The sequence below is a fragment of the Lagopus leucura genome, unplaced genomic scaffold (genome assembly GCF_019238085.1).
Source record: "Lagopus leucura isolate 7727_CA_CO unplaced genomic scaffold, USGS_WTPT01 Super-Scaffold_100008, whole genome shotgun sequence".
Classification (NCBI taxonomy): Eukaryota; Metazoa; Chordata; class Aves; order Galliformes; family Phasianidae; genus Lagopus; species Lagopus leucura.
The window spans coordinates 28,748,193-28,767,563 of NW_024962265.1; the positions used below are offsets into that span (position 1 = coordinate 28,748,193).

The 19,371-nt window shown below is 38.8% G+C and overlaps 2 protein-coding genes across 3 annotated transcripts in view; one reads left to right on the plus strand and one right to left on the minus strand.

Annotated features, from left to right (window-relative positions):
• The window catches only part of TMEM117 (transmembrane protein 117), a 194,150-nt gene that overhangs the window by 8,853 nt on the left and 165,926 nt on the right, over nt 1-19,371 (plus strand). The gene's annotated exons all lie outside the window — the stretch shown is intronic.
• On the minus strand, nt 14,297-18,813 carry LOC122180898 (P2Y purinoceptor 1-like). Its single transcript, XM_042872861.1, has 2 exons — nt 18,744-18,813; nt 14,297-15,321 (listed from the first exon to the last, which is right to left on the minus strand). Exons 1-2 carry the CDS (start codon nt 18,811-18,813, stop codon nt 14,297-14,299), a joined length of 1,095 nt encoding a protein of 364 aa, XP_042728795.1.

Genomic DNA, 19,371 nt, shown 5'->3' on the forward strand with positions numbered 1-19,371 from the left:
CCCCTTAGGCTGTCAGAGTGGCATGAAGGTCCTTCATGTACCAGACAGTGAATGTTGCAAAAACAAATCCAAAAATTTTAAGAAGTGAAAAGCTGAGCTTTCCCTTAAGCTCAGCAAAGAAGAAATCAAAGATTTCTGAGATTATATATCCAAACAAGAAGCAGAAATGTCATTTATTAAAACCAGAGTTAAAAATAATAATCAAGAATTCAGTTCTTGTACATTTTGTTGCCTGCCTGTACCACTTATAATGTAGTAAATTCTGCCTTTTCCTTTGTTTCATGCATCTATTAATTGATCAGCTAGAATGATAAATATGTCTTTTGCATATCCAAATTGGCCATTTAATAGGTTATGACAAACTAGACGATTTAGGTGTGATTATCAGTTATTTATTGTTATGACTTAAAAGACAAGAATATTACAAACTTTATTGAACTTCTCCCACTTCTGGCTTGGTATCTGACAGTGGCCCATCATAGATGCCAAGGAAAGATGGTGCTGATAGTTTTCTAGCCTGGAACAATTTGTTCACATTCAAACAAAAATAGATGCCATTTTTAGATGCCTTTGACAGTAATTCTGAAGGCAAATAATAAAGCTGGCAGTCAGCAGTAGTCTTTGTTCCTGCCTACCTGTAATTAAGATGCAAGTCCTCCACGAATTTTCACATTTTCTCATAAATCTCCAAATGTATTAAGTTCTTCTTCTTCCCACTTGTGTTACAACATTAGGGAACTTGTTGATTTGGACCATTTGAAGGCCAGAAAAACTGAAATGTTTAAAAACAAGTTGTTGGTTGAAAAGAGGCAGATTCTTCTTCTGATGTCTTCCTGTCTTAAATCACTTTAATTCCTCTTTCCTCTTTGGCACTGGGATATAATCTTTCGAAGTGGACAGCTGCTTGAAGCTCACGTATGTGCATGCTAAGTGATGTTTTCTATTTCTGGAATTCTGATGCCATGGTGCTGAGAAACATACTTTATTTAGTACTAATGCAAAGAGGACACCAGACCTGTGTGCAATATTCAGTCAAAGCCAAACATGCATGAAAATGACATTTAGCAGAGAGGGCAGTAGGTGATAGGTAGGTTCGAGGAAAATGATCCTGGATACTCACAGCTGTGATATTTAATTTGAGTTTATGCAGAGAAAAGGGGACAAGGCCTAAAATTGGATGAATCCTGGCTTTAATTAACAATAAAACACAGACATCCTAGCTCTCTTGTTGATCTGTGGTCAAAGGTGTAGGTGGACATAAAATATGAATCTTAATTCACACTTGACAGTGTAATGTGTTGGAGTTTCATGACGTATAAAAAGTGAAGAAGATGCAAAGACTCTTCAGAATCAATGGGAGCACACTGCAGCACTGCTGCCTGCACAGGAGTGGCTTACAACTTGCTTAAAAGAGTCTTAATCTCAGCCTTCTGCCGGCACCCGTCAACACTGGAGATCTGAGAACCTTTTTGTGTCAAACATTATGGTCTTGTCATATATTTGATACTAAGGTCTCATTTGATATTGTATCCTGGAACAGTAACTATTACAAAATATTGGTCTGTTTCCAGCAGTGCTGTACAAGTTTCTGTCCATAGATCAGCTTCTCTGGATAAATGTTTACCCCTCAAAAGTTACACTACTTCATGTGGAGCACTTGTTCCTCATTCACTTTGTACCGTGTGTACTGCACTGGAAATCAGATTGATACCTGATGTAATTCCTTTAGAAAACCAAAACTGAAACCCACACTACTTACACTTATGTATACTTAATTTCTTTTTGAATTTTGTAGTTACAGACCTCACAGCTCCCTTGAGAGCTATCCCATAAAGCCATCTTATAGCATTTTGTCTTGTTGAGAGAAGCAAGTACCTTCTAACTATTTACTTGCTGTGACATACCACAGAAAGGTGAAGTCCTTTAAAGATTGTTTCCTCAGAGCAGGAAGAACATATGTATTCCTAAGTACATCAGTGTCAAAAAAGGTGTCTTCAGCAGTATGAAGAGCACTATTTTTTTTGTCGTGGAATAGTTTGTATTAATTTTAATCCTATACTTAATCCATAACTAGACCTTTCAAGGAGTCTCAGTGAATATTCTGTGACCACTGTAATGACAAAATTTGTGGTTGTTTTTCCTCACTGCTGTACAAGATGAATCAAATGTAATCTAACAAGGCGTCCCTAAAATAAATACTATTTCAAAAGGGGTGAAGATATTTTATTCTGTTGAAGAGGTTTGGATTTCTTGCTCTGTGAAAGGGAAAAAAATTTTCCTCTGAAAGAAACATTCAGTAGCAGGACTGAGAAAGTGCTCCATAACCTCTAGGAAACAAGTGCCAAGTATGATTTTCCGTGTCTATTCCTTATAGAGACACTAGCATCTCAAGATGGAGAGCACTGTGTTGGCTACTTGAAGATGAAGATGTTGTGCACTAGCATGTTGCACATTAAGAGTGCTGGATCTCAAAGCTGTGTCACTGACATGTATTTATTTTTCATTTACGCTCCGACATCCTGAATTGTATAAATTGTATAAATTGTATAAATTGCATAAATTGTATAAATTGTGAAAGCAGGACAGTTGTACCTCTGGAGGTGCTTTTCTGTAGCAGTATCACATTTCCCATGGAACTCGGCTGTTTTCCCTGGGAATGTTTGCCATATTAACATAAAGAGGTGAGAGGAATGGGCTGTCTTCCTGAATAGCTTGCCAGCATCTTTCTCCTTTAATCATTTCCATTTTGATCATTCGGACCTGTCCGGTGAATCAAACTCCAGAATTTGAGTTGTTCCTGAGCTTCTTTTGCCCCTTGCAGTGGGTTTTGTAAAATGCTCCACTTGAGGGGCTCCACTTGAGAACACCGTGTCTGCTCTTGTGTGGTACTGAAGCCTGTGAAAAGCTAAGTAATTGTATCCTCACCATCAGGAACCTTATGCTTAGGGTGACCTTAGGTTTTAATGGGTTAATGATTCACTCCTTGAACTTTATGGATGCTTTCTTCCTTAACCATCTTTCACTGGAAATGGGCTTCCTACTGACACTTGTTTACGGTAGAAAAGCTGATGAAATGCTCTGAAAATATACCAGAATTTTGAATTCCATAATGGTCATTTTTACACTTAGTATAAATTTCAGACCTCATAAGATCAGAATCTTAACTTAGCCAGCCTATGCATCCTCATTGCCCTTTTCTTTCACATTTCTCACTAAAATACTATCCAATGACAAGTGACACAAAGCTCTTCAGATGGTATCAGAATGCCTTTCTGGTTATCATCTGTCTAGTGAACTAAATCTTAACTCGGCTGAGGCTCGTGTGAAATATGAATTATTGCCTCTTAGATTACCAGATACAGTACGATATCATGAAACTTCTTGTAGAATTGGTGTAGATCATATGCTTATGTTTGCACAGTTGTCTTATAGTCCTTAAAAATTTCAGACCCTCTTGCCTTCGGATCTCAGACAAGTGTGTGACATGTATCCCACTAGGAATGCATTCTGTTCAAGGATGCTGGAGGAATCATAGAATCCTTAGAGTTGGAAGGGACCTCTGAAGGCCATCAACTCACCTGCAGTGAACAGGGACAGCTAGATCAGGTTGCCCAGGGCCTGATCCAGCCTCGCCTTGAAAGTCTCCAGGGATGGGACATCAACCACATCACTGGGCAACCCGTTCCAGTGCCTCAGTACCCTCATTGTAAAAGAGTTTTGTGGCTCTTCATGAGGTGCCAGATCCATCACAGTTCTCTAAACTCATAGAATCATAGAATGGTTTGGGGTGGTAGAGACCTTTAACATCATGTAGTTCCAGCCCCCCTGCCATTGGCAGGAACACCACCTACTAGACCAGGTTGCTGAAAGCCCCAACCAGCCTGAACTTGAATGCCTTCAGGAAGGGGGCGTCACAACCTCTCACATTCCAGCAAAAGTAACTGGAGTCCTGCTCGGCTGAGGTACTGACTGGTAAAGAAAATGGGCAATAACTGGTCTGTTATTCTCATGCTGTATTAATGACAAGGTCCTGCTGTTGTGTGACAGGTGCTGTTGTTGCTATTACAGTCTGTGTAAACACCTGGCCAGAACCACAGTTATCCGAGGAAAAGTGGTTTAGAGAAGCAATTCAAACAATTCAAATTTAGAGAAGCAAGTTGTAATTGTCTTTCAACAGAGGAGCACCTTCTAGTGGTACCAAGTGATTATGACAGTTAGGTAAACCTCAGAAGAAAACTTAAATGATAAACAAAGAATAGTAATGAATGTTTCTGTACAATATTTGGTAAAAATTAAAACATTTTTCAGTTACCCCCTCCCCTCCTGCCAAAAAAGACCCTCTACAGTTTACCAGTATTTTGTGTACATACTAAAAATAATGTCCTACCATGGAACCTATCCACCCTTTGACTTTTTTCAGTAATGAAAATTTGGGTTCATTTTATATTTGATTGAGGATCAGATGAAAGTTGCTATGAAACTGTCATTTTTTTTTAATATTAACAAAGTTTCTCCTTTCACATTGTTTCTAGTAAATATATATTTCTCAGTATAGCATTTGTCATAGTTACTTAGTTCAGCAAATAATAGTATCACATTATTTAAAATTCAATTTTTCTAAGATGCTGCTAAGTGAAATGGATCTTGTGGTTTAGGTGATACTGTGCATTTCTACTCTTTCCACTTCCATACCATAAATAGTCCTTTCTGGAGTCCATCACATAACATTAGTACATAATACACATGAATGATCTGCTGCAGCAAACTAGGATTAATGAGCATTGCTTATGATTATGCCATTGCAAGAGTTTTGTAATGTCATTGGTGGAAAATTCATTGTGTTCCTTTGTCACATACAAAAACTCCACTTTGAAGGTGGAGGAAGGTTAAAGAACACATAACTAGAGTTCATATTCTTAATTCTATAAACATAATCCTCTATGTTCAAAGTAGAGAACCTGACCTTTTTTTTTCCTAGATAAACTTTTCAGTATTCGGAAACTTCAGCCCACAGTTGAAGTAAGTTTAGCAAATATTTTAACCAGCGAAAACTCACTCCATATCACTCTATGTGCTTGCAGCAGGCACTAATATTGATGTGGGAGTTGACTTATTGATTATATCCCTTTTGACGTTCAGACAAGTGTCTCTCTGGTCACATACGCATGTGCTACTTGAGAAATATATAGCACATGAAATAATAGTTTTTACTGAATCTGAAAATGCTCAGGTCTGTGTGTGTGTCCCAAACATTCACAATAGGCTAGAGAGCCTTCTTGATTGTCACTGGAATATACATCCTCTCAGTCCCACAACACCAATTCTTTACTTGTCTTGTGCATCTGAAATGCAAACACCCTCTGTAACCTCTGGGGTGCTCCTTGTAAACTGTGGTATTTATTTCCCCTGTACAAAGTATACAGCAGAATTGCAAGTATTTATTGAAGATAAAATATAAAACAAAACCCATGCTTAATCTGTGCAGACTGAGGTTAAATCAGAAAGCTATCTGCGGTTGGATTTTCTTTTTTGTTGCATATTTTATGCCTCAGAGAGAGAGAACTTTGTGCAGGGAACTCTACTCACCCTTCCTGAGGCTACCAAGGAATTCTGGACAAAAAATAGTGTACTTTGTTCTTAGCAAGGAGAGAGTCTATATATATATGTATATGTATATATATAGTAAAAAAGCTTTGTTTCATTTCCTTCAAGACAATTTATTTTTGTTAGATCATGTGCTACCTCCTGCATTGGACTACTTTTTATCTCAAGAAAATGTAAATCTCTTTTCTTTCTTGCTGTCTGCTGGTCCTTGACAGCTCAGCATCATGTTTATTGTGAACCTGACATTCCCTCCAGAGTAGCAGAGACAGTGCTGTTTTCCTTAGTCCCTTGGAAAATCAGTAGCAAAGCTCATGGTCAAACCTAAATCTCGTTTGAGTTCCAATTGAGGGTTAGTGGTGGGATGGCTGCTTTCTGTTGATCTCAGCTACACCTGTTTGAGAGAAAAGGATGTTCCTGACTCAAATCAGGCTAACCATTTGTCGTGCATATTTGCTATTATTTGAACACATGCTATTTACAATTAAACATATTAAACTGTATACAGTGCCACATTCAGGTTTCTAAGTTACTTTGCCACAGCAGAGCATTTTGGACAACTTATCACAAAGATCATTTGTAAACCTAAAGATGCACTTTGATGAATGAGGACAAAATCTCCTTTATTTTCTGACAAAACATGCTTTATAAATGCTTGTCTAGAAGGGCAGCATGGAACATAGGTTGCAAGAAAAGTATTTTTTGTTAAAAATAAGCTTGTGAATCAGTTTCAGTGCAGTGCCAGGAGAAAAGAACAAACAATTTAAAAAGGACCTGAGAACTAATTATTCTGACAAGTCATTGCAGGGTGTCACTGAACTGGTATTGAGAAATAGAGATTACAGCCCTGCCCTTCAGAGTTCAACATCAGCGTTGTAAGGGACATAAATACTGTAAAGCTTCTTTTATTTATTGTGAGATTTGATCCAGTAAATTCAGAGAAGAAAATTATAGTTTCGACTAGATACCACAGATAAAATGATGAAATGTATTAGAGCTCCAGAATGAGAAAAAGGACGAGGATCATGGAATTATATTTATAGCTTTGGCAGTTAAAAAAGCCAGTACTTAAAGATGCTAAAAATTCATTAAGGATAAAGAGTACACAAATACAATTCATACTTCTATGCCCTCTAAAGAAATTTTATTTGTTATTTGATGAAGACATCTAAAGAGGGTATTTTTTCCGTGATCATTTCATAAACTGTCACATAAAATTAAAAAATCTTCACCTCACAAGCAAAAGCGCAAACACGCCAGCACTTTCTATTGCTTAGGCAGGATTTTGAGTTCCTTCCCTACTGCAAATTGTTCTAATACATAATAGGAAATCAATATCTTTTTTTTTTTTTTTTAGTTTTTCTTTTAACTGCATCAGCACAATGTTCTAAACCTGATGTAATAAAAGAAGGAAGAGTAAAGTCTCTGGTTAAAATTACATTTGAACTCCACGTAATGGGAATTGACAGATGTGGAAAAATGCAAAATCAAGCCTGCTTGCACGTACTAATCCTGGCGTGGCTTAAGTCTTCCCATGTTACCAGCATTGTGCTTATTCATTTATTCATTTATTCAGTTTATTCATAATAGCAGATTGAGGTATTACATCTAGGTAATAGCAATGACATTAATGTGAAACAGAGAAAGATGTGATGCCTGCATGAACTCCCTGCATCATGCAGTAGAGCAGGTGGCTCTGACCATCACTAGACTGCTCTTGACTGCCTTTGGTAATCCTTCAGAGAGAAAGACCACGTCAACTCTTTCCTTGCAGCAGTAAAAGTCCATCTTTCTGTACTTATTTTGTGTTAAAAGATGAGTGTGCGTTCTTATGAATAATTTTATTTCGGTTATTTTTTTCTTAGAGAAATAGCAAGCTATGTCTAAAGACTGGGTGGCATTTTAGATGAAGGCAGAGAGCAGTGCTTATCAACTGCATTTGCTTCCCCTGCAGTTTGTAGTTCACACCAGGTCCATGAGACCAGCAGAGTCAGGTAGGACGGACTCCACAAGAAGGCTGATGGAGACATTTTGGCTGCTAACATTGGCCTTCAATTGGTCTTCAAACCAACCTATTGGTTGGATTGATAGGAAACTGGAGATCTTGGGTTCCCATTATACATGATGTACTGTGCGAAGGCATCACTTTTCTACCTAGGTCAGTAGCTGAGACCTCGAGTATGTACATTTTGTGACATTAGGTTACCTTTGAGTGCAAGAGCTGAGAAGTGCAGTTCTCCCCGATGAAGGCTCACCTTGCCCAGCTGGATGAAGACCTGTTTACCACGTGAAGAGGAGGCAGGGATCTTACCCTGGCAGGCGGTGCCATGCTGCAGGCACACTGGGAGCTTGGCTACCCGTGTCCGGTGCACGGCCTGCTGGGCAGCAGTAGCAAGGCCCATGCAGAACTTGCTTCCTTTTGCCTTAGCTCCTCCAATGGTAGAATCAGTGTGCTGATTACTTTTCCTTCTGCCTGGAAAGCATTGCCTTCCTTCCACTGGTGAAAGCAGCGTACAAAGGTGAGATGTTTTATCTGCCCGTTGCACTGTTTGGTGTGGCTGTTTGCCAGGTGCAATGTTTCTGAGACTTGGAAAAGAAAAACTGGTATCAGAATACATTGGTTTATACACACTGAAGCAAGACTCCATCTTTTAGGAGCATTTTAACATTGTTTTCTAAGGAAGGTAAGCTCATGTCTTAATGTGGGAAGTTTTCAGGTAGTTTTCTGCAAGTATTACACAGGCAAATACAGAACAGTGGGTGCATGAGGATGGCTTACCTTAAGTTGCATCTTTGGGACATTTGTCGCTCAATTTAGCTCTTCAACTTCAAAATTTTAATTTCAGCAATTTTAGTTCACAAAACAATGCTGAGTTTTACAGTAATAAATAATTGTTTCCTCGACTATAGCTGATCACACCCATAAGCAAATCTTTCAGGCCGTGGGCCATTTTCTGTTCAGTTAGTAAGTTACAAAGATGCCCACCGCTGTAATATCTCTGTATCCACAAATAGTAATTGAGAGCTATCCACATCTTGCAGTCAGTTTTGTAGGCTAATATTATTCTTTCAACAATAACTGATGTGTTCAAACTCATTAGAACAGGCGGGCATTTAATTAGATACCATGTCCTCAGATTTAACCCAAACAATAGGCCGTGATAAACCAGTGTTGCAACATATTTGTCTTAGAAGGAGATGTTGACTTTGGCTCTTAGCTGTTTGTTTTATTGTTCATTTATTGTAGCAAAATGGAATAATCTGATTTGATTTTATTTGTGTATGTCAAATTATCTGAGGAATATTATAATGAAACATTTTAGGAGCATTTATTTCCAAATAAAAATATGACCAAGTAAATATGAACAGATGTCTTGTGGTTTTTAAGTCTTAGTTTGTAGAAAACCTTTGGTTTCATTCAGGAGAACATTAGCATTAGTTCAGCCTGGTTGAACAAAAACACTTTTAAAAAGTGTGTTTAATTGATTATTACATCTCTTATAAGCAGGAAAATAAATGTTTAGAAGCCTTTTCAGCTACTAGGGAGTACTCATAGCTGATTAGCTTGAGGAACTGCTATCTGAAGAGCAGAAGGTAAGAGAGAGAGAATGATTTTTCCTAAGGATTATGTCCTAAAGCAGATCTTTAAAGATTAACTTTAAACTCAACCCAGTACAAGGCACATTGCACAAGGTGCCAGTTTGGGAGAACAGGCAACACAGGCACTGTAACATGGATACATTTTTTTTATTTTTTATTTTTTTTAAGGAATGTCTTCATTTCTTTTTTTGGGGGTTGTTGAGAATAAACTTTTCAGGGACATAAGGTGTCTTGTTGGTTTTTTTTTCCTTGCATTCTCATTTGTTTGTGAATGCCTTGGGACTTCTTCTTTTGATGGTTTCACTGGTAGAAAACTGAATTATATGAACTTGTGGGCCATTCCATGCGGCTACAGAAACAGACATGGAGATAAGGATTTGTTTTTGTAATATGCTTTATTCCATATTTTTATGTTTGTGGAATACAGAGAGAAGTAACGTGGAAAAGTGGATTTTATGAGAGTTTCAGAGTCCCGGTAGTGTGTCCCTTGATCTGTAGATGAACACAGAACTGTAGACAGCCTTAGTCCATCCTATGTAAGTGAACTAGAGGAGTCTCCAGCTTTCTCCTGTTTTTCCCCAGCATGGCATATAAATCAGGGCTGCCATCCATGCTACCTTTATCTCTTGCTCATATCCTTGGAAGTCAGGGAGGATCAAAGGATATGCAGCAGAAATCAGTATTGTTTTCATGAGTGCTATTTCATGGCAGTTTTAGTCTTCTGACTTGATTGACATCTGGAAAACCAGTTCCCTGCCCCTTTGCTTCTGCTGTCCTTTTCTGGTCATTGGGCACAGCACATACAGCTCTCTTTGATGCTCTCCCAGGCCTGTGAAGGCAATTGCTGGCCTTGTTCTGTCATGCGTGCCTTAGACCATGCAGCTCTTTGGTAGGGTGATGCTGACAGAAAGTAAATAGCAGCTCATTTTGCATTTTTTTTATCTGTATACTGCATAGTTCAGCCACATAGAGACTATGAAGGTCATTCTTCTTCAGCTAAATGTGTTTTTATGTTCTGATTACCTGGCCAGAATGAAATTTCTCTGTCTTATGGAAAATTTTCTCTAAGTCAGACTCTCACATTGACTTTCCTACAACAGACTGAGACTACACTAGTAGTCTTACTTTTTCTTATCACACACTGAATCTCAGGCAGAGAAACCCATGACTTTGCAATCCACCATTAATGCTGCTTGCAAAAGACCTACAAGTTGCTGAAGGGTTATCTGTGAATCTTTCTAATTATTGAGCCTGACCTGCTACGAGTTACCTATTCCACTCTTTATTTGAATTTTTTAATTTAATTCTCACAAACTTTGGGTACTTGTGACCACAGACTGTATTCATAGGTGCATCATCCATCATTATGAAGGCAGCAGTTCTAAAACAAAACACTTCTTTTTTTTCTTAAAGAAACAACTTTGATAATGTTTTTCACAATTTCTTCTGAACTTAATGCTTATTTCCTCATTAACAACAGTCCTTTGTAATGATTCTAACTTGATATGTAGTATCAACATTAACATCTATAGACAGTATGCAGTGAGTATAGCAGTCAGTTTTTATGTTTAACTTTGTGTCTAGAAAAAAAAACTTATTTTGATTTTGATTTCCCATTGAATTTTGCAGAAAAAAAACCCCAACCCTGTTGAAAATCAATACTGAAGTAGAGAATGGACAAAGAAAGAGTGTTTTTGTAGCTTTAAAGAGAGAGTAAATGATAAAATGACAAGTGTTTGATTTTGGAAATTGCTTTCTGTTTAAAACTTGGCTGTGCAATCCAGGGGGAGCAATAAATTCATTTAGCCCAGAACTTCACAATTATCTCTGCTGTTCATCCCTTCCTCATGCTGAGAGCGCTTTTGTCACTAAATGGCATTAATATCATTTCTGTGTCAGTCTGAAATGTAAGCATACAGAAGAGTAGATAGTGGCCAGTGTGTACCCATTTAGAGATTAACAAATTCTCTTTAATTGTTAATTGTTAACAATCCTGTCATGTTTACAATAGGCAGCTCACAAATAAAGTAGATGAAGGTGCCAAGGGAGCTCGTGGGGGTGATTGCCGAGCCGCTCTCGGCCGTCTACCAGGGCTCCTGGTTATCTAAGAGGTCCCAGAGAATTGGAGGCTTGCCGATACGACTCCCATCTACAAGAAGGGCCGTAAGGAAGATCTGGGGAATTACAGGCCTGTTCAGCTTGACCTCAGTACCAGGGAAAGTTATGGAGCAAATCATCTTGGGTGAGATCACACGGCACATGCATGGTGTCCAGAGGATTAGGCCCCACCAGCACGGGTTCATGAAAGGCAGGTCGTGCCTGACCAACCTCTTCTCCTTCTATGACTGGGTGACCAGTTTGGTAGACGAGGAGAAGGCTGTTGATGTAGTCTACCTAGACTTCAGCAAAGCCTTTGGCACAGTCTCTCACAGTATTCTCCTGGGGAAACTGGCTGCCCGTGGCCTGGACAGGTATCCCCTTCTTTGGGTAAGGAACTGGCTAGAGGGCCGTCCCCAACAGGTAGTGGTGAATGGAGTTAAGCCAGCTGGGAATCCATTAAAAGTGGTGTGCCCCAGGGGTCAGGACTGGGGCCCATCTTATTTAGTATCTTTATTGATGACCTAGATGAGGGGATTGAGTGCATGCTCAGTAATTTGCAGATGACACCAAGCTAGGAGGTGGTGTCGATCTGCCTGAGGGAAGGGCGGCCCTTCAGAGGGATTTAGACAGGCTGGACCACTGGGCTGAGGTGAATGGGATGAGGTTCAACAAGGCCAAGTGTCGGGTCCTGCACTTTGGCCACAACAACCCCATGCAGCATTACAGGTTTGGGGATGAATGGCTGGATGAGTGTGAAGAGGAAAGGGACCTGGGGGTGTTGGTTGATGCTCGGCTGAACATGAGCCAACAGTGTGCCCAGATGGCCAAGAGGGCCAATGGCATCCTGGCCTGCATTAGAAATAGTGTGGCCAGCAGGAGCAGTGATCATCCCCCTCTACTCAGCTCTGGTGAGGCTGCACCTTGAGTAGTGTCAGTTTTGGGCCCCTCACCACAAAAAAGACATTGAGGCCCTGTAACGTGTCCAGAGAAGGGCAACGAAACTGGTGAGGGGTCTGGAGCACAAGGCTTATGAGGAGCGGCTGAGGCAGCTGGGATTGTTCAGTCTGGAGAAGAGGAGGCTCAGGGGAGACCTCATTGCACTCTACAACTTCCTGAAGGGAGGTTGGGGTGAAGAGGGGTTTGGCCTCTTCTTCCGGGCAACAAACAGGACCCGGGGAAATGGCCGCAAGTTGTATCAGAGCAGGTTTAGATTAGACATAAGGAAGATCTTTTTCTCTCAGAGAGTGGTCAGGCACTGGAATGGCTGCCCAGGGAGGTGGTGGAGTCGCCGTCCCTGGCAGTGTTCAAGAGGCGCCTGGGAGAGGAGCTGAGATGTGGTTTAGTGCTTGTGGTAGCAATGGTAATGGGAGGACAGTTGGACTGGATCATCTTGTAGGTCCTTTCCAACCTTGTGATTCTATGATTCTAAGGTGAATATTTTTTCTTTTAAAATATGGGAAAATTAAGGATTAAGAAATCATCAAGGGGTTAAGAGCAGCACTTAACAATTAGGTGAGTATGTATCTCTCTAGAATAGAATATAGATGCACAATTTACTGTGAGATCCTCATAAATATACACATATAAACATATAAACATATAAACATATAAAAAATGTTTCAGATTATCAAGACTTGTTCCTTCATTTCACATCACAGTTACAAACAATTTAAAAAACAATGTTCTAGATATAACGCATACATTTATATTTTGAATTTGATTTATATGTTGAAAAATTCATCAAGTGAGATTTAGTGTCAGTGTAGACATATATTTTTATACATCTTTGAGAACAAAATCATACTAAAATTATGAAAATGAAAAGGACACTATACAAAGTATACCTAAAAATACATTGTCACTAGTAACTTCTGAAAATAAAATTGTCTTGCCCACTGATTCATGGCCCTAACAAGATACTTTGTGAGACTTAGCTAGAAAGCACATAGTTGAATGTAAAGGATGACTGTCTATATATGCTGGGAGAACACCAGTCTAATGATTCATGAAGATGATGTATGACATTGTGCTGTTTTAATAAGCAAAGTCCGCTGTACTTTAGACTGTCTTGAAATTGATGCTGAGACCCTAAATTAACAAGGAAAAAGCACTGTTGTGTAGCAGTGTTTCTTCCCAGCCACTTCAGTGCTTCAGAAGTTTTCCTTTGCACAGTTGTCCCTGTTTGTGAATTGAGAGTTCACTGTAGAGTAATGTAATTCTCTGAAGCGGAACACTTAGGAGAGACAGCTGTAATTGCCCAAGGTTTCTGAGGCACTATCAGTATGCCTGTGCTATTGGTTTGGAGCCACTGCTGCACTGGAAAAACCTTCAGCAAACTCTTCAGTCTATGCTTGTTTGCTTTGTAAGCAGACTCACTATGGCTCTGGCTGTCTTCAGGGGCTTTCCCTTATTATTTATATTTTGTGGACTTTTTTGGAAATCTGCTGCATTTGTCCAGGTTATTGAACTTCCACTGCCACTGCCAGAGGAAATTTAGTGCAAGTAGCATTACAATTAAGAACTTGTAGTAGGCCTCTCTACAAACGCTTGGGAAGTTCAGCTGTTAACTTCATGGCTCTTACTAATTGCACAGTGCAGCCCCAATGCTACTTACAAACATATTAAAAAATAATTAACAGAAACTATCAGGAGACTCCTCAACACTGTTTACTCATAGACTTTCTGTATTTCTCTGACCAAGAACAAAAGCAGATCCTTAGAGCTTTTATTCATTGTTCATTCATATCAGATGTACATGTGGGGAAGAAGTGCTGTGTCACAATAGATTAATGTATATTTATGACAATAATATTTAAAGTACATATAATAGCATTTCTTTTCCAGTGGATTTACATGTTAACTTTTACTCTACATTGCTGTCTATTCTTGCCTACTCAAGGGATTGGTGCACTATACAGGAGATGAAATTTTAAACTGTTCCGATGGTACAAAGCTCAATGGGTAGGAAGAGATGCGTGTCTTTGTAAACTGACCTTTAAGTCACTGTTCTTGGGGATACAGTGATGTCCCTTGCCCTGTGTGTTAGACAGCAGCAGCAGCATTGGCATTTGGGATGACATTTTATATTTTTTATTTTTTGATAGAATGTTTTATTTGCTACTGTAAAAATGATTGGATCAAGGCAACTGTTGATGCTGCAGATGATCTCTGTGATTTGAAAAACTACCATTAATCTACTTATGCTCTCAGAGGATGGTTGACAACAGGTTTTGTAAATTATCATCACCATCATTGTAATGTGATACGGTGTGAAAGACACAGCAAATACAATCATAGCAGCTGAAATCAGTAAAAGAGGCCTAATAATTCTATTTCTTCTTTGCTGACGTTTACAGAGTTGTAGTAGTGCTTTGAGAGTCAACATATAGCATGTAAAGATGACTGTGACTGGAATTAGAAACCTCAATACAATCTTGGAGAGTATGAATGGCACTTCGAATTGTAAGGATTTTCCAATGTCATCTTGGGAACTTGTGTTGTTGTGCTGTCTTCCAGCTTTAATTGTGCAGAAGATCTCTGGCACTGATGCAAGAACTATGAAGATCCATACAGCAGCAGTACAAAACATGGCCTTTCCTTTGTTCCACCATGTTAATGAAGAGATAGGATGGACAGCACCTAAGTATCTATCAAAACTGATGAGTGTTAAGAAGTAGACACTTCCATATATATTAATGCTAAAAAATAGTCTTATGATGTAAAAAAATGTTTGATTGATATAGTTTTCTGACTTCTGGAGACTATGATATACTGAAAAAGGTGCCATAAGAATCCAAGTGAGGTCACACAATGCCAAATTAAATAGAAATATGCTGTTAGTATTCCAGGTCTTCACGCAGTACACATAATGTCGAAGGGCAAGTATGTTGCCTAGAAATCCCACTATCAAAGTGAAAAGGCTAACCAGAATCAGCAAATAGCAGTACCACTCCAGCTTAGGATGGTTGTTGCAAATGAAAATAATGCATGTATCATTTGTCATCTTTCCATGGAATGGTCCTGAAGGGGAAAAACAGACCAACAAATTTAAAATAATATCTAAATTTATTGAATTGACAATTAAAAACTTTTTAGTTAAATCCATTTAAACTGGTGAAAGAATTCAGAATATGGGATGTACAAGTTCTCCTCTATCTGAAAAAAATGCAAATTCCAAATAGACATCACTTAAAGCTTACTATACAGCAATGCCATCAAAGGCAGAGCTTCATGAACCTTCTTAAAAACCCTTGTATTATGCCCTAATATTTAGTGTAGTGCACAACACATGAGAGAAAAAAGGCATGCACCCTTAATAACAGCAGATTCCCTTTGCTGTCTAATACATCTGTTTCTAGCTTTGCAGGAAGCAGAGAGAAAAGCAGAAGGATAATAAATGGCCATGCTCACTCCACCCTTGCAGTGACTGGCTTGGGTACCTGTACTGGGCCTAGAGGCATTTGTAATGTGGGTAGCTGTGCAGTGGGCTGTGGCTGAGGTCCAGAAGAAAGTATTAAAAAAAATGAGGTTGTGCTGAAGGCAACACCGACATCTATATCCAAAGCAGTGAACAAAATGCCTGTTTGCTATTGTATGCATGATTTTTGTTGGCATTCTTCTCTAAACAGATGTTCCAGGCCAAAACCATTGTGGTTTTGATAGGGATAGAAAGAGTTCATTTTGTCTCAGTCATTATTGTCCAGAATCTATCAGCACCTATTATGGATAATTTGGAATATAGATCTGCAGTGTGTTTTTCAAAGCAAGGTTTTCATGCTTGCAGACTCATTTTTAGTCCCATAGATTTTGAACTCCTAATTAAAAACAAAAATGAAAACAACACAAAACCAAGGCTGGAGTGTTTTACCAGGGTGAACTGTCACCAAATTCATTGTCATGTTTCTAGAACCTCTCTCCAAATGATGAAAGAGAACAGATTGCCCAGAGAGGCTGTGGATGCCTCATCCCTGGAGGCATTCAGGACCAGGTTGGATGGAGCCCTGGGCAGCCTGATCTGATGGATCGCAGACCCACCGACAACAGGGGAGTTAGAATTAGATGGTCTTCAAGGTCCCATTCGAAACCATAGCCATTCTCTGATTCACTGATTCTGCAACTCAGTGATTCTATTTTAATCTGTAAGGTCTGTCCACGTTAGAACTTTGTATGAGGGTCATAAAAACAGCCATTTAGAAATCAGAATCCACTACCGCTCTTGATAGGAAAGCGGGATAAAATTTTACTCAGCATTTACTCACTTTACATAGAAGGAAGAGCTCTTTTCCATAATGTTATTGATTACTCATTGATTTTTGAACTTCTTCAACTGTTAGGCTGATAGTAGTGCTTTTTTGGAATGTGGTCTTTTGCTTTCGTACCTCCCTTAATATTGCTTTTCTGAAGGTATGTCCACAGAATAGCTCAGAGCATAACAAGTAAGAGCTATGAGCTGCTAATTAAAAACTGCATTATTTTGCTTTACAAATTTATGGCTCACCCAGATAATGTACTTAGGAAAAGTTAGTTCAAACTGTACTGAATAACATTATGAAGGAAAGTTATTTCTGTAGAAGTTCAGCAACAAAAGCAGTCAAATGGCTTTCCAGAAAGCCATGTGGTGAACTTTTGGTGTTTTTAAGAGACTGGAAATATTTGTTATTTAAATGTATATTGTTAAGTATTGAAGGACTGTACTTTAACCTGGGGTAACAGTATTCTTTCTCTATATTTCTCCATGGTCTTTATGGATATCAAATTTTATATAATCTTCTTCTTCAACCAACGTTTATAAGGTGAAAACATAAATTCTTTAAAATGTAGCCACCCTAATGATACAATACCATTAAGTAACATTTGCTTTACAGCGTGTTCAGTTAAAAGGAGTTTTAATATGTATAGGAAAGTTATATTTTCCTATAATCATCTTGGCTAAATCTCACTTGTACTTTGAATTAAACTGTATTGGGTTGGACTCAATGATCTCTGGAGGTCCCTTCCAACCCCTACAATTCTGTGATTCTGTGATTCTTTATTTCCTACCTCTCTGCCTTCCTTTTAAATAATTATGAATGAAGGCACTAAGCACTTGATTCTAATTATGGTGGTAGCACATATAAGCCCTAAACTGGCTACAAAAAACATGTCTGTAGCTGCAGAAGGCAACTGTAATGCCAGGGATTCCTGATATCATCAAGCTCCTGGAAGAGCTTGAGAGAGAGAGGTAGGTCTCTTCCAGAGATGCTTGAGGAGAGTAGGTCAGTCTTAATTGGAGGGACAGCTGTGCCATCTCATCCATTTTGCTGTAAGTTGACTATATGTATACCCTTCTGTTAAGGCAGTTACAGACTGGAACTAAGAAATCCCCTATCCTCTTCATTACCTTGAGTTTACTAGGCTGTGCTCTGAATTGACCTACATGGAGTCAGTTATCTGGAGGTTCTGGAGCTGCATATCTTGGTAAAATGAATTTGGAGATTGAAGTCACATTAGGAAGTATGATTGCATTTTTCTGTGTTTCCCATTCTCTTTGAAATTCCCTTGCAGGCCTTTTCCTGGAATTCTATGAACCCTGGTGTTCATATTTGGATTTTCTAAAATATTCTCACTGTTTCTTATCTATTCATTGTATTATAGTAGGGCTTAGAGGCCATAACCAAGACCGGATTTTTGAAACACTGTGCACTGCAATTGGTGTGAATGACTTACAATATACCAAACAGGATGGACACAGTCAAAGAGGTCCAAATTAAAAAAGAATGTCTTCCAAGATAATGTAATAAGCAAGAGAAAGGCACAAGCAATTTGACTCTCAGTGCTATAGTAAGACCTCCTGGTCTTCCATTAGAAGAATGTAAGGAATTCTCTACAAGCAAAACCCAGTTTCACTGTACGTGCAAAGACATCATCACCGTGCCCTGCTGTATCCTGAGGCCATTGGAGCTATGCTGATGCCCAGTAGATCTGCATGTGTGCTGTAATAAGTTTCAGGGGTGCCTTTTTTTTTTTATATGAGACAGTGGCAAGTTTTCTGCCAGTTAGTACATTGTGCTAATAATACTCAGTTCCTTTCTTCCTAATGGCTCAGTCTATACTGTGATTAAGCCACTATTTCTTTCATTAAGAAATGATGTTCATTTACTTAGAATTAATGAAAGCCCATATAGCAAGTGAACTATGGTAAAGGGATAGTTAAGGTTTAAAAAATTGCCTACCAAAGAGAATAGTTATTAAAAAATACTTTAAATAATATGAAATGTATACATGTTTGTATGTACTAATCAGAATGTAGTAGCTAAGTACAAAAAAAAAATATGTTACTGTGCAGAATACAGGTGGGATGAATACCCAAAAATTAAATTAATTTTAAAAATTAAAATTAAAATTAATTTTAATTTTAAAAATTAAAAAAAATTAATTGAAAAATTAATCAATTTTTCTCTTACCTGTTTTAGAAATGTTGCTGTCATCTATTTTACTGAAGTCTAGATTCCATGCTGTGCTTTTCTTCTCCATTAATCTTGATCTTCTAGAATTGCAGTTCTATTTTGCAAATACTGCTTTTAATCCAAGGTGTTGGTAATATTCCATAGACAGTGGCAGCTATTCAGAGAGCATTTGTCAAACTGCAAGAGAGAGAACTTTTATCATGATGCCCCTCCTCTCAGTCAGGCTATGTTGCTACTTAACGTAGCAGGCTCCACTTGTTTTTCAGGGAAAAACAGACTCACTACAAATCCACAGTCGAGGTCTTTCTGGGGCTTTCATTGGTTCTAGCATGAAAGAAAAGGGTGGAGGGGCGTGGGGCATGTGTGTACCTTTGTACTTTCCTCCCCCCTTCTTCCATACCAGAATTGCTGCCCCACTACAGAAATGGGCAGCTCTCACCCCACCGCAGAGCCTGTACAGGAAAGGAATGGGCTGGATGAGACTGAGAGGCTCAGGAGAGGGAAGGTGCAAAGGGAGTAGACATAAAGACGGACTGGAAACTGTGTAGAATGAACTTACTTGCACAGGTGGGCTGCAGGAAACCTAAAGAAGTGAAAAACTGCTGCGTTAATTGGCAGTGAAGGA